This window comes from Oncorhynchus keta, chromosome 22 (assembly GCF_023373465.1).
Source record: "Oncorhynchus keta strain PuntledgeMale-10-30-2019 chromosome 22, Oket_V2, whole genome shotgun sequence".
NCBI classification, from domain to species: domain Eukaryota; kingdom Metazoa; phylum Chordata; class Actinopteri; order Salmoniformes; family Salmonidae; genus Oncorhynchus; species Oncorhynchus keta.
In genome coordinates, this window is record NC_068442.1 from 43493587 (window position 1) to 43507607 (window position 14021).

A 14021-nucleotide genomic window follows, 5' to 3' on the forward strand; every position below is an offset into this window, starting at 1 on the left:
GTGGTGTACCACAGGACAGCTCTCTAGGCTCTACTATTTTCTATTTTTTTTCCAATGACCTGCCACTGGCATTTAAACAAAGCATGTGTGTCTACGTATGCTGATGATTCAACCATATAAGTATCAGCCAACAACAGCTAATAATAAGTCACGAAAACCCTTAACAAAGAGTTGCAATCTGTTTTGGAATGGGTGGCTAGCAATAAACAGTATTGGAAAAAGTACCCAATTGTTATACTTGCATAAAAGTAAAGATACCTTTTTAAAAGAAAATGACTCCAGTGAAAGTCACCCAGTAAATTATACATAAGTTGTTAAAGTATAAATAATCATTTCAAATTCCTTATATTAAGCTAAGTAGATTTTTTTTTCCAGGTACGAATAGCCAGGGGCACACTTCAACAGTCAGACAATTTACAAATGAAGCATTTGTGTTTACTGAATTTGCCAGATCAGAGGCAGTAAGGATGACCAGGGATGTTCTTTTGATAAGTGTTTGAATTAGACAAATTTCCTGTCCTGCTAAGTGTTCAAAATGTACCGAGTACTTTTGGGTGTCGGAGAAAATGTAAGGAGTAAAAGGTACATTATTTTCTTTAGGAATGTATTGGACCACTGGTAATGAAATGGTCCTGAACATCTCAAACTAAGAGCATTGTATTTGTTTCCCTAAGTTTTAGACCTTAGTGGAATCTGGTAATGAATGGTGTGGCTGTTGATCAAGTTGAGGGGAATAAATGACTTGTTACCTTAGATTGTAAACTTTCATTGTCAAAACATACAGTGCATTTAGAAAGTATTCTGACCCCTTGACTTTTTCCGCATTTTGTTACGTTACAGCCTTATTCTAAAATGTATTGTTTTTTTCCCTCTTCAATCTACACACAATGTCAAAGCAAAAACAGTTTTTTTAGAAATGTTTCAAATCTATTAAAAATAGAAAACTGATATTTACATAGGTATTCAGACCCTTTACTCAGTACTTTTTTGAAGCACCTTTGGCAGCGATTACAGTCTCGAGTCTTCTTGGTTATGACGCTACAAAATTGGCACATCTGTAATTGGGAAATTTCTCCCATTGTTCTCTGTAGATCCTCTCAAGTTCTGTCATGTTGGATGGGGAACATCGCTGCACAGCTTTTTTCAGATTTCCCCAGAGATGTTCGAACAGGTTCAAGCTTGGGTACTGGCTGGGCCACTCAAGAACATTGAGTGGCCACTCCAGCGCTGTCTTGGCTGTGTGCTTAGGGTCCTTGTCCTATTGGAAGGTGAACCTTCGCCCCAGTCTAAAGGTCCTGAGCGCTCTGGAACAGGTTTTCATCAATGATCTCTCTGTACTTTGCTCTGTTCATCTTTCCCTCGATCCTACCTAGTCTCCCAGTCCCTGCCGCTGAAAAACATCCCCACAGCATGATGCTGCCACCACCATGCTTCCCTGAAGACATGGTGCCAGGTTTCCTCCAGATGTGACGCTTGGTATTCTTGGTTTCTAATCTTGGTTTCATCAGACCAGAGAATCTTGTTTCTCATGCTCTGAGAGTCCTTTAGGTGCCTTTTGGCAAACTCCAAGCGGGCTGTCATGTGCCTTTTACTGAGGAGTGGCTTCCTTCTGGCCACTCTGCCATAAAGGTGGAGTGCTCCAGAGGTGGTTGTCCTTCTGCAAGGTTCTCCCATCTCCACAGAGGGACTTTGGATCTCTGTGACCATCAGGTTCTCCATTTAAGAATGATTGAGGCTGCTGTGTTCTTGGGGACCTTCAATGCTGCAGAAATGTTTTAGTACGGTGCCTCGACACAATCGTGTCTCGGACCTCCACGGAGAATTCCTTCGATCTCATGGCTTGGGTTTTGCTCTGACATGCACTGTCAACTGTGAAACTTTATATAGACAGGTGTGTGTGCTTTTCCAAATCATATCCAGTCAATTGAATTTACCACAGGTGGACATCTCAAGGATGATCAATGGAAGCAGGATGTCCCTGAGCAGAATTTTGAGTCTCATAGCAAAGGGTCTGAATACTTATGTAAATAAGGTATTTCAGTTTTTTTATTTGAAATACATTTGCAAACATTTCTAAACCTGTTTTTGCTTTGTGATTAGAGGACATTGTGTGTAGATGGATGATAAAACGTTTTTTAGAATAAGGCTGTAATGTAACAAAATGTGAAAAGGGAAGGTGTCTGAATACTTTCAATGTGGCACTGTCATAGGATGCCACTTTTCCAACAAGTAAGTTCATAAAATTTCTGCTCTGCTAGAGCTGCCACGGTCAACTGTAAGTGCTGTTATTGTGAAATGGGAAAAGTCTAGGAGCAACACCGGCTCAGCCGTGAAGTGGTAGGCCACACAAGCACATAGAACGGGATCACCAAGTGCTGAAGCACGTAGCGCGTAAAAATCATCTGTCCTCGGTTGCAACACTCACTACTGAGTTCTAAACTTCCTCTGGAAGCAAAGTCGGCACAAGAACTGTTCGTCGGGAACTTCATGAAATGGGTTTCCATGGCCGTTCAGCCGCACACAGCCTAAGATCATCATGCGCAATGCCAAGCATCGGCTAGAGTGGTTTAAAGCTAGCCTCCATTGGACTCTGGAGTAGTGGAAACATGTTCTTTGGAGTGATAAATCGTGCTTCACTATCTGGCAGTCCAACGGACGAATCTGGGTTTGGCGGATGCCAGGAGAACGCTGCCTGTCTGAATGCATAGTGCCAACTGTAAAGTTTGGTGGAGGATAAATATTGGTCTGGGGCTGTTTTTCATGGTTCGGGCTAGGCCCCTTAGTTCAATGACATTCTAGATGATTCTGTGCTTCTGACTTTGGGGTAACAGTTTGGGAAGCCCCTTTCCTGTTTCAGCATGACAATGCCCCCTTACACAAAGTGAGGCCCATAGAGAAATGGTTTGTTGAGATCGGTGTGGAAGAACTTGACTGGCCTGCACAGAGCCCTGACCTCAACCCCATCGAACACCTTTGGGAAGAATTTGAGCGCCGACTGCAAGCCAGGCCTAATCGCCCAACATCAGTGCCAGACCGCACTATGCTCTTGTGGCTGAATGGAAGCAAGTCTCTGCAATGTTCCAACAACTAGTGGATAGTCTTCACAGAAGAGTGGAGGCTGTTATAGCAGCAAAGGGGGGACCAACCATGATTTTTGAATGAGATGTTCAATGAGCAGTGTACACATACTTTTGGTCCTGTAGTGTAAATTCAATGGTTGGCGAAGATGGGGAGAAGTCTGTCCATAATAGAAATACTCTGCTTTTTTGACACCACACTCCACAAAGCAAGTCCTGCAGGCTCTAGTTTTATCTTATCTTTATTATTGTACAGTCATATGGTCAAGTGCTGCAAAGAAAGACCTATTTAAGCTGCAGCTATGTCCTAGAACAGAGCGGCACATCTTGTAATTAAAGGGCTAATATTAATACTATGCAAGGAAGTATCTTGGCTAAGAGTTGAGGAAAGACTAACGGCTTCACTTTTAGTTTTTCTAAGAAACGTGTTAGAAATTCCAAATACTTTTGCATAGTCAACTTACACACGGCACTGACACACTTACCCCCCAGACATGTCACCAGGGGTCTTTTCAGGTCCAAAACAAATTCAAGGAAACAAACAAAAAAACTTGTCTTATATTTATTTATAAAAAATGCAGAACCCCAGTAAGACTAGATGTTGGCGTCGGCTAATGCGGATCCTAAAAACTCCTAAACTAATCAAATCCCTTGGGACAAAGCAACGGGTAAACCCGTCTCTGTCCACAGATAGGTCAGACAAGTACATCTACACAACTATTAACAGTTGATTGGACTAGGGTGCCAGTTGTGATGCACACTTTTAGTCACGACTAAGTACCTAATTTAAGTAGATTGATGTTAGATAAAATATTAGAGCAGTACTTGACGAGTGTCCTTCGCTCTCAGTTCGGGGTGGCTTGTTTGACAAATATTTTACATCACAAAGGATCTGAGAGCTTGCTTAAAGTAGAGAGGAATTTGTAGGCTACTTAACCTGTTAATATACAACTAAAGGGTGGAGTGTGTCTGACTCCCACCTGACTGTTCTGTATGGCCTGGGCCTGGAAAGGTACGTGAGTGTGTGTGCTGCACGTGTTTGTTCTAGAGGGAGAATGAGCGTCATAACTACATAGCTTTAAAGATTGTCTCAATATCTGTTCCTCCTTTTAAAACTGGGCTTGGTAGGGAGATCAGACTCTGATTTCATATGCGTGAGAGCAAGCAGAACGTACTTACAATATACTTACATATTTGCCAGTAAGTCACTGTCTTCCTGTAGGAGCCATAATGGCCTTATCTATGTTATCAGATTTATCAACCAGCCTTGAGTAAACCGTAGAATTATACTTTTTATGTTCCAACTGGTATTTTCCTCATTGGTGTTCAGTCTCCAGAATAAGTATTCCATGTTTGATGAACAATACAATTTTTAAATTACATTTTGGAAAGCCCCTATGATTGTTTTTGTAAGTGTCATTATGGAGTTGTAAAATGTTTATTTTGGTAATGACTTTCAGTCCAGATGGAGGGTGAAATGGATGTTAGCTTTGCTTTCGGGGTGTTGGCTGGGGAAAGAGACTAGCGGCACAACAACAGTCGCCACTGATTTCTGAGAATAATATAATCAGCCCCTAGGAGAGAAACCTGCAGGATGATGCCATATTCTGCTCTATTTAGCTTTGAGAGAGGGGGGAGGATGGAGGTAAGAGGGGAAGGGGCAACTCCTGTCAGACCAGGGCTGTGGTCACAAAACGGCCACCTACCTTTCCTTTATTTTGAGGTTTTCACACTGCCGGTTGAAATACAAGGCCAGCTTCCTCTTGTTTTCACTCTTAACCACCCAGCTTGCATTTACACTGACACATATACACTCCTCCCTCTCTCTCTCTCTCTGCCTGCCTCGCTCTCTCTTTCTGAACTCGTTATTCATTCACTGTGTGTGTGCGTCACGGTGGGTGGGGAGGACAGCAGTACCAGTCACACTTCATCCGTTTTCTCTGTCTCACTCACTCCTGCTTCCTCTTTCACTCCCTTTTTCTCTCCCTTGACTGCTATCCTGGCGCTTCTCTCCAGAAGGAGCAAGCAAGCTAGCTGTGCTCTTTAGTGTTGGTGTCCACACTGGCCTCCTTTAGCCCGCTCTGAGGTGAACAAGAAATAAACCACATCAAAGACGAGGTAAGTCTGCTCACTTAGCACCAGATGGAGTACCCAGGAAACGAACCCTAACGTCTTCTCCCCCTTTATCTAATTTTGGCACGTTTGTTGAGCTAATGGTTTGGGTTTGTTTCCCTAAGTGGGTTTTTAGGTCTTGTGTTTACGTTATCTCTTCAGGGAACGCCTATATTATGTGTCTTAACAAGCTGGGGTAAACACACAGATGTTGTTTTGACTTTGAAAACCCAGTGTGTGTGCGTACAGTAGGTAGAGCATCCCTGCCAACACTTCTGTTAAAGGCCCAGTACAGTCAAAAACGTGATTTTTCTGTGTTTTTATATATATTCCCATAATGAGGTTGGAATAATACTGTGAAAATTATGATTATGCACTTTTTTTAGTGTAAGTAAAAATAGTTTTCAGTTCCCCCCCACTCCACCCAGACCACTCCCAGACAGCCTTAGAAAAATGATTGCTTGAGAAATTGTTCTTTGCTAATAAGCTATTTTTGTTTATTTTTGACCATTTTAATTGAAAACAATCACAGTAAGTTACATAATTGTTAACCAGAAATACATGTATATAGAAATAAAAACGTCTGCATTAGGCCTTTAAACATAAGCTGCACTGTGTTTTTTCTAATTGGCTCCTCCCTCTCTCCCTGCGGACGTTTTTTACCCCTCCCCTCTGTCGTTTTGTTCATCATGAACTCTAACCCTTTGAACAAGGCTCCTTTTCTCATCACTATGATTAATTGACAGGCTTCCCATAACACATGCATTTTCCCCACCCTTTCCACTGTGCTACTCTTCCCTGCAAGTCATAAGAGGCACTTAGTCGGCGATTTGAAGAGTTATTCCTAAACCAAGATTTATTCCCACCTATTACCAGCGTCACAATTCTGTTCTGGGTTTTCTATGTCAATAGTGTAGTCACAGAGAATTGTATCTGGTCAAGGTCTCGAGATGGCTGATCATCACACGATAGGTTGATAGTTTTGAGGAAAGATACACTCACTCCATTCTGGAACGGAGAGGGATGAGGTGATCTGACAGTCTCCTCCCTCCTGGTTTATGGCTGTTAACTGTGTAGCACTGTTGACTGTAATACCAAAAAGCGCTACATTTAATTGGCTTCATCTGTCTGTCCACTTTACAGTTAGCTATGCCTATATGGCGTTTCTTTCATGGAATTGAGGTAGTGTTTATCATATATGCACAGTCACTTTAACTATACATTCATGTACATACTACCTCAATTGGGCCGACCAACCAGTGCTCCCACACATTGGCTAACCGGGCTATTTGCATTGTGTCCCACCCACCACCTGCCAACCGCTACTGCTACAGCTCTGTTCTTCATCTATGCATAGTTACTTTAGCCATATCTACATCTACATACTACCTCAATCAGCCTGACTAACCGGTGTCTGTATGTAACCTCGCTACTGTATATAGCCTGTCTACTGTATATAGCCTGTCTTTTTACTGTTGTTTTATTTCTAAACTTACCTATTGGTCACCTAATACCTTTTTTTGTACTATTGGTTAGAGCTTGTAAGTACGCATTTCACTATAAGGTCTACCTGTTGTATTCGGCGCACATGACAAATAACCTTAGATTTGATTAGTGTAGTGCTTGGACTTTGACTCTCTGGTCAGGTTATGGGAAGTACCACCTTGTGATCCACCACAGTGCTGGTGGAACGATTATTGCTGACTTAGTAGTCACAACACCATGAGGAAATTCTCCTGGAAGTCTTTACAGTAGCAGTCAGAATGCTTTGTTACAATGTGACTGTGGAGTTTAAAAGTGTTTGTAGGGAACTCATGGGATTGGTATGTCTGGACTCTTGAGACATTTCCGTAGAGTGAGGTTGCCAGATTGAAGTGATGGCACTGTCAGATCAGAACTGAAGGACTACTGTTATCGCACATTGTTTTGAAGTGAATCGAACAAATATGAACAGTGTCACAGTCCTCTGCTGCTGTACTGCTCAGTCAAGTTGAACTACTAGATTCTGTTGGATGGTTTGGTGTTGCTAAAGGTTGGAATTAATGTCCTGACTGAGATTTTCCTATCCGTAGTTGTGGTTGTTTGCTTTAGTCTAGATACATTTATAGACATGTACAAGAAGCCAAAAGGGTAAAAAGAAATATCCTGAATATTCCTCACTCATTAGGTTATTGGCCTGTCTACCAGGGGTGTCTCTAGTCTCTCCGATGTTCTTGGGATATCTCCACTATGGCTATTGTACAGGTTTATTTCCTCCTCGCTGGTCTGTCTGATTCTTTGGTACCTTCAGATGTGGATTGAAAGAATCGTGTTGTGTTCTCCTGTGTCTGGTTAGGTCCCTCTTAGCCACAAGATGAGCCCCTGACACTATACATTCTCATACTCACACAGAGGCGTTCAGGTTTTTGACTAGAAAGATTGGCAATGCAAACTGCCCCTCTGTGTGCAATACTCAGATCTCTGGTGGTGAATTCCATTCGGTAAAATCCTGTTCTTCAGTGAGATTTTTAACAAATCACATGTCCGTTCAGGGTTATACACACTTGCTTTTGAGCAGATACAGCGTTTTAGGTAATGTTGTCTTGGGGGTTATGTTGAATATATTTTTGTCACAGTAGAGGGGCACGGCAGAATAGGCTTAAAGTAGTGGCGGCAGGGAGCCTAGTGGTTAGAGCGTTGGGCCAGTTTTTCATTTTATTTATTTTACTAGGCAAGTCAGTTAAGAACAAATTCTTATTTTCAATGATGGCCTAGGAACAGTGGGTTAACTGCCCACGACAGATTTGTACCATGTCAGCTCGGGGGTTTGAACTTGCAACCTTCCGGTTACTAGTCCAACGCTCTAACCACTAGGCTACCCTGCCGCCCCACTATAACTGAAAGGTTGCTGGATCGAATCCCTGAACTGACAAGGTAAAAATCTGTCGGTCTGCCCCTGAACAAGGTAGTTAACCCCCTGTTCACCGGTAGGCCGTCATTGTAAATGATAATTTGTTCTTAACTGACTTGCCTCGTTAAAGGTTTGGTCTTTGAGTCAGAAATTTAGGCAAGATGCCAAAACATTGTTCTATTTTCATTTCCAAGTGGAAAGCGACTCAAAAAATAAATTAAAATGTAAATTTTCTGATCTTCCTCGCATGGGTACACCGCAACCTTCTCCGATGCCACACTCAAACTAAGGACCAGTAGATTATCACTATCAATAGATATCTAACATTTGTCATAATGTTCACATGATCTCTTAATGTGCAAGTGTTACTCCTCTGATCAAGACAGACGATTGATGTCTGAATCTGCTCGAGTTAGAGGCACTGAGATGTGTGTTGTCACCACAGATATGAGGCACACCTGCCGACTCGCCTTGTTTTCAGGTTCCAAAGGAACAACAGCTATTTGTGTAAGAGCTTTCTGAAATTCTTCGTCTCTGGTCTAAATTAGCATGGAAATGAGAATCATACAGACAGGTGAGCACTCACTCGACAACCAGGAAACTCCCTGCCCCTGCCGGTGCGCTGTAAATCTGCATACAATGAACTTTGCCCTATATCACTTGTAGGCGCCCATGAAGCTTGGCTTTTCTGCTTGGAACACATAATGAATTGTGGTTTAGTAAATGCCAACCTCTGCCTTAGTTGCAGGCTTTTCCTTGAGGTTTTCACCTATTGCATCCATAATGTGACATGGCATGTGCATTTAAGTTCAAAGGCCTACATGTTCCGATTTCTCAGGAATGTTCTCATAATCACACATGGAGTCAAGACGATAGCGGTTTAGCCTGATATCCCCCTTGCCGTGCGGTTGTTATCGGTGTCCTTGTAGGTTCCAGGTGAACAAAATGTGCAGGTGATCTTAACTGCTAGATTAGATCTCGCAAACTGGATATTCCTTTGCCTCTTCGAACATGTGCATTTGCTATACCTTCCCAGATGAAACAATACTACTGTTTTACTATAGAATACTACAGTACTTACTATAGAATTCTATAGTAAACTGTAGAATACTACACACTGTAGTATCCCTCGATCATGTGTAGTACTTACATGTTGTAGACATGCTGTAGTAAATACTACAGTTTTATCCACACAAAAAAACACTGGTAAATGCTACTGTAGTGTCAGCAAAAACACCACACTTTAAAAAAAATTATGGTGAATACTACAGTTTTTTATTTGCATAGACCCTGCCCATTCCCCTCCCCATATCACAATTTGTGCCATCCATAAGTGAGAAACCTACATACCGTATATTGTGTTCCGAAAAGAGCAGAAGCTCTGAATGATCCTTTCAGACCCCAGTCCCTGTAGCTACCTACATGTTATGGAAAATTATAGCTCTTTAGTATTTCTCTAGTAGGTTTCCTCAGGAGAAAGCCTCTACTTCTATGTCAAAGATAATAGAACAAAACTCTTTAGTATTTCTCTAGTAGGTTTCCTCAGGAGAAAGCCTCTACTTCTATGACAAAGATAATAGAACAAAAACACTATAGTCTGCAAAACCAAGACATTACAGTAAATACTACAGTATACTACATTAATTACTATAGTATATATTATATTTTTTATTTTCCTACAGTATTTAGACTAGTTAACTGTAAATGCTACAGTAAACACTAGTGAGTACTACAGTAAAGTCTGCAAAACACTACAATTAATACTAATGTATTTTTACCATACTATAGTATTTTCTTTATGTGAGTTGTGGCTAGTTGCTGGTAAACTACTCCAGACCTTTACCGGAGTTCAAGAGAAGTACAGATAATGCCAGTTAACTTTACATACAGATATGTGTGCAGGTTATATGATTTAAAGGCCATACATCTTATAGAAAGCCCTGTTGGTCTGAAAATGTCTGGCTGCTGATTTTTAAGTTCATAATCACTGTTACATAAAAATAACAAGAGACTGCATTCGGCTCATTGAGTACAGATGCTAAAGTAGATAGATGGAATGGCCTGCTATTCAACATACTTTAGAATATTGGATGCTATCTGTGAGAGCTCCCTTTACCGAGTGTTGACCAGCTTTTCTTTGTCATCGATTCAACTCTGACGTGTATGTAAGTCACAGGTTGTCGTTCACACCACATGAGCGAAATCATGTTGGGCAAAGTTTCAAACGGTGTTAAAGTGCATAAAGGACTAAATATTGACATGTACACAAAGCATTTATCTTGAATATGCCCTTTGGAAAACAGGTGTTGCTTGACATTCTTGCTGTATGAAAGACCTCCAGCCTAGTGTTTGGTTAATTGAAAGGGCTTCTTTCCGTGAGCATACCAGTGGATGGGAGCTGAGAGCGAACATTTCCCACTTGAACTATTGTTGTAATCATGTAGGGTCCCTCCGATTTTAACGATGTGTACACTTGACAATGTCTCCCATACTGATCCCTGTATGCTCAGACATTACTGATTGTCATTCCTTGTCGATTGTGTACTGTGTGTTCAGCTCTAAGGACTGATATATGTTTTTGCTCTGTGTTAGACACTTTTCTATACTTTTTGCTGTTGCCCCCCTGTACATTCCAGTAGGCTGGATCATTACCTCCGATGGTGTTAGCTTAGGGTAGACTTTACTCCTAGGGCAGGGAGAGCTCAGTGTAGGTTTTCTATGAACAATGGATCCCTCTTGCTCCATAGTGGGGCAAGAATGCTACCGCACCCACACATCCCAGCTATTGACCAATAACATTGACGACATGCCCTATTTGGAGTTGAGATTTGATACGGATAGGTTTTGTCAAGACTGCGCTCAGCCCCTGTGTACACTTTTTTTAATGTTACTGTATACACATTGTAGTCAGCCAATGTGTCGAGATTAGAAGTTGGAAGGTTTTATACCAGTATTGATACTTGTAGTTCAGTTGTTGATATAAATTGCAGGTCGCTGAGTTCAGTCCAATTGTCCTTATAACCCTAAGGTAAATGTGCCAGTCTGTGGAACACCTGTCTTCAGTCCAATTGTCCTTATAACCCTAAGGTAAATGTGCCAGTCTGTGGAACACCTGTCTTCAGTCCAATTGTCCTTATAACCCTAAGGTAAATGTGCCAGTCTGTGGAACACCTGTCTTCAGTCCAATTGTTCTTTTATAAACCTTGAGGTTAAACCGTCCCACCTGTGTTATGCTGTTTGTTCCCAGACGTAACATGTTGGTAAATAAGCCTGTTTGATCTCTCTCTTCAGTCAGGGTAGTTCTGTCGACACCTGGATCTCATGAGACTGGTCTAGAACAAATTCAAACTTCAAAGATGATTGCCTTTTGCCTCCTCCCTCTCACGGCTGGGGTCATTCGGGGAGAGCAGAGAGAGAGCATTTGTGTTTTGCTGTGGTTCTGTGTTTTGGCCTGGTTCCCATACTTGGCAGTCCCAAACTGAGGCGAATGCTATGGGATGGAGACGCTTGTCTGTCCCCTGTAGCCCCTCCTCTCTGCTGTCAGGCCATGTCTGCCGGGACAGGGGCAAGGCATGCTGGGATGTGGGGGCAGAGTGTGGTATGCTGGGTCAGTGATATTTGTTCAGAACCAGAACACACTGTTGCTGAACAAGGATCATCAACTGTAGCACATGCACATTTCCTGTCTCCTTCTTTCATGTCATGAAACCAAATAAAATACTAGCTGTAAAGTGATGTTCTGTGTCATGTTTTTGTGAGTAAGGGTTGATGGTTTTGCCAAATACAACTGTGACTAGATGATTAAATATGATGCAGGCAGTTTAATACCATGAATGATGTTTGGGTAAAATATATTGTAATGTCAGTACCTAAAGATATTGCAATAGCATATCACATTAGTCAGTATGTAAGGGATTTGGAGTAGCGTATTATTTTATTTTTTATATATAATACATGTCATTTTTTTTATAGCGCTTTTCATTACAGAGTTATCTCAAAGCTCTACTGAGTAAAAAACTAACATTTATATACAATATAATATATATGTTTTCAATATTTTTAAAGCGGGTAATGCAAAATCCATAAAAATGACATCATGACTAATTAATTAGATTTTCCACAGGTGATTGGGTGGTGATACCAGAGGCGGAAGTTAGTCAAAATGCTTCAGGACATTGGTGCTAGAGCCATGGGGGTTTATGAGTATCTCTTGAAGGGAACAGGTGAGGTATTTTTATGCCTAGTTAATTACTTAACTATACCTCTGCTTTGTGTACCATGAAAGCTGTAAGCAAGTATATATTTTTTGTGGTCATAAACCTGTTTTGTAGTTTATTTTACAGCTCATGTTTTGTTTCTCAGACCCGCGACTATGGAGTTACCCACTCATGGGGAGTCCGGTGAACATGTCGGCCATCTTGCTGACCTACATCTTCTTCGTGCTGGTTGCTGGGCCTCGCTTCATGGCCAACCGCAAGCCCTTCCAACTCAAGGAGGCCATGATCACTTACAACTTCTCCATGGTGGCATTGAACGCCTTTATTGTCTATGAGGTGAAACACTATGATGCAAATCTCTTGTCTCTCAAAGATCTGGGTTCTTGATTGGTTCTTTTGAGGGGCATCTCTACAGGACTTGGAGCCAGTCTTTTCCCTAGCAGTGTGTTTGGTATGTGGCAGCTCTGTCTGAATGGGTTATTGCCATACTTGGCCAGAGTGTGCTGGATAATTGGAACACTAGCTAAATGAACCATTGCCTAGATTGATGGAGGTAAATAAGATTTGAGATTTACATGTAGAAGATGACCCATATAGTCAATATACACTTGCTTATGTTAATAACAGTATGGCTTCTTTCCAATCTAGTTTGACTACCGGTAGCTACAGTATCGGTTTGTCTCAATTTGTTCTCTTGTCTGTTTAGTTCATGATGTCAGGCTGGGCCACGACATACACATGGAGATGTGACGCCGTTGATTACTCGGACAGCCCCCAAGGCCTTAGAGTAAGTCCTGAGTCTTTGCTTCACACATGGTCCCCCCTGCCCCGTGATGGTCATGAGATGCATCATCTTTGAAAGAAAGTATGCAAGACAAGATACACATTCTTAGGATATTCCTACTGATCCACTGTGACAATACTATCTTTAGATTACTATTAATAGGCTGTTTTGTCCAATTTCTCACGTTTGCATGGTGTGCTGTGTTCCCTCACTAGATGGTTCGAGTGGCCTGGTTATTCTTGTTCTCCAAATTCATTGAGCTCTTGGACACGGTAAGACTTTTATTTCCTACAGATTTGCATCTCTTCAGTCTTTCCCACCTGTTCACGTAATGGTCATCATAGTTGTATTTGACACGTTTCTCTCGTTGGGTCAGGTGTTTTTCGTTCTGAGGAAGAAACATGGCCAGATCACCTTCCTGCACGTCTTCCACCACTCTTTCATGCCCTGGACCTGGTGGTGGGGTGTCAGTTTAGCTCCCGGTGAGTCCACAATATTTGGTATTGTAAAATGGTGGGAAGACAATTCTATTTGCAGTAGACAAAGGTATGTTGTTGGTGGATTCAGTGGAATATGGGCAGGGTTGGTTTGAAGTGTTCTGTGTGTTTTACCTCAGGGGGAATAGGCTCTTTCCATGCCATGGTGAATTGCATCGTCCACGTCATCATGTACTCTTACTACGGCCTGTCTGCGGCTGGACCACGCTTCCAAAAGTTCCTCTGGTGGAAGAAGTACATGACCGCCATCCAACTGGTATGTTTTCTTTGTTCTGAATGGATGCTTATGACATTGTCATTTCCAGTATAAATTTGTACTATGAGTAGTAAGCTTTTGCCAGGTCTTCGTGGCTGTTTATACAGCATTTTCTTGTTGTTTCTCTAAAAGGTGATCTGTACTAGTTTAAAAAAAAAAAATAACTTTTGTAGATGCAATATACTAAA

The 14021-nt window shown here is 41.7% G+C and overlaps 1 protein-coding gene and 1 non-coding gene across 3 annotated transcripts in view; both read left to right on the forward strand.

Annotated features, from left to right (window-relative positions):
- The window catches only part of elovl1b (ELOVL fatty acid elongase 1b), a 28735-nt gene that overhangs the window by 12895 nt on the left and 1819 nt on the right, over positions 1-14021 (forward strand). The window contains exons 1-7 of one of the 2 annotated variants that reach the window (XM_035799130.2): positions 4983-5195; positions 12203-12302; positions 12442-12632; positions 13003-13083; positions 13296-13352; positions 13457-13562; positions 13697-13833. In XM_035799130.2, the coding sequence (XP_035655023.1) occupies positions 12242-12302; positions 12442-12632; positions 13003-13083; positions 13296-13352; positions 13457-13562; positions 13697-13833 (633 nt within the window). In that variant the 5' untranslated portion in view covers positions 4983-5195; positions 12203-12241. Of the gene's footprint in view, positions 1-4982; positions 5196-12202; positions 12303-12441; positions 12633-13002; positions 13084-13295; positions 13353-13456; positions 13563-13696; positions 13834-14021 lie in introns of those variants that run through there. The other variant, XM_035799131.2, reaches the window with a different exon arrangement.
- Positions 9510-9564, forward strand: LOC118401603 (U7 small nuclear RNA). Its single transcript, XR_004829295.1, has one exon. It is a non-coding gene; the product is annotated as a U7 small nuclear RNA (small nuclear RNA).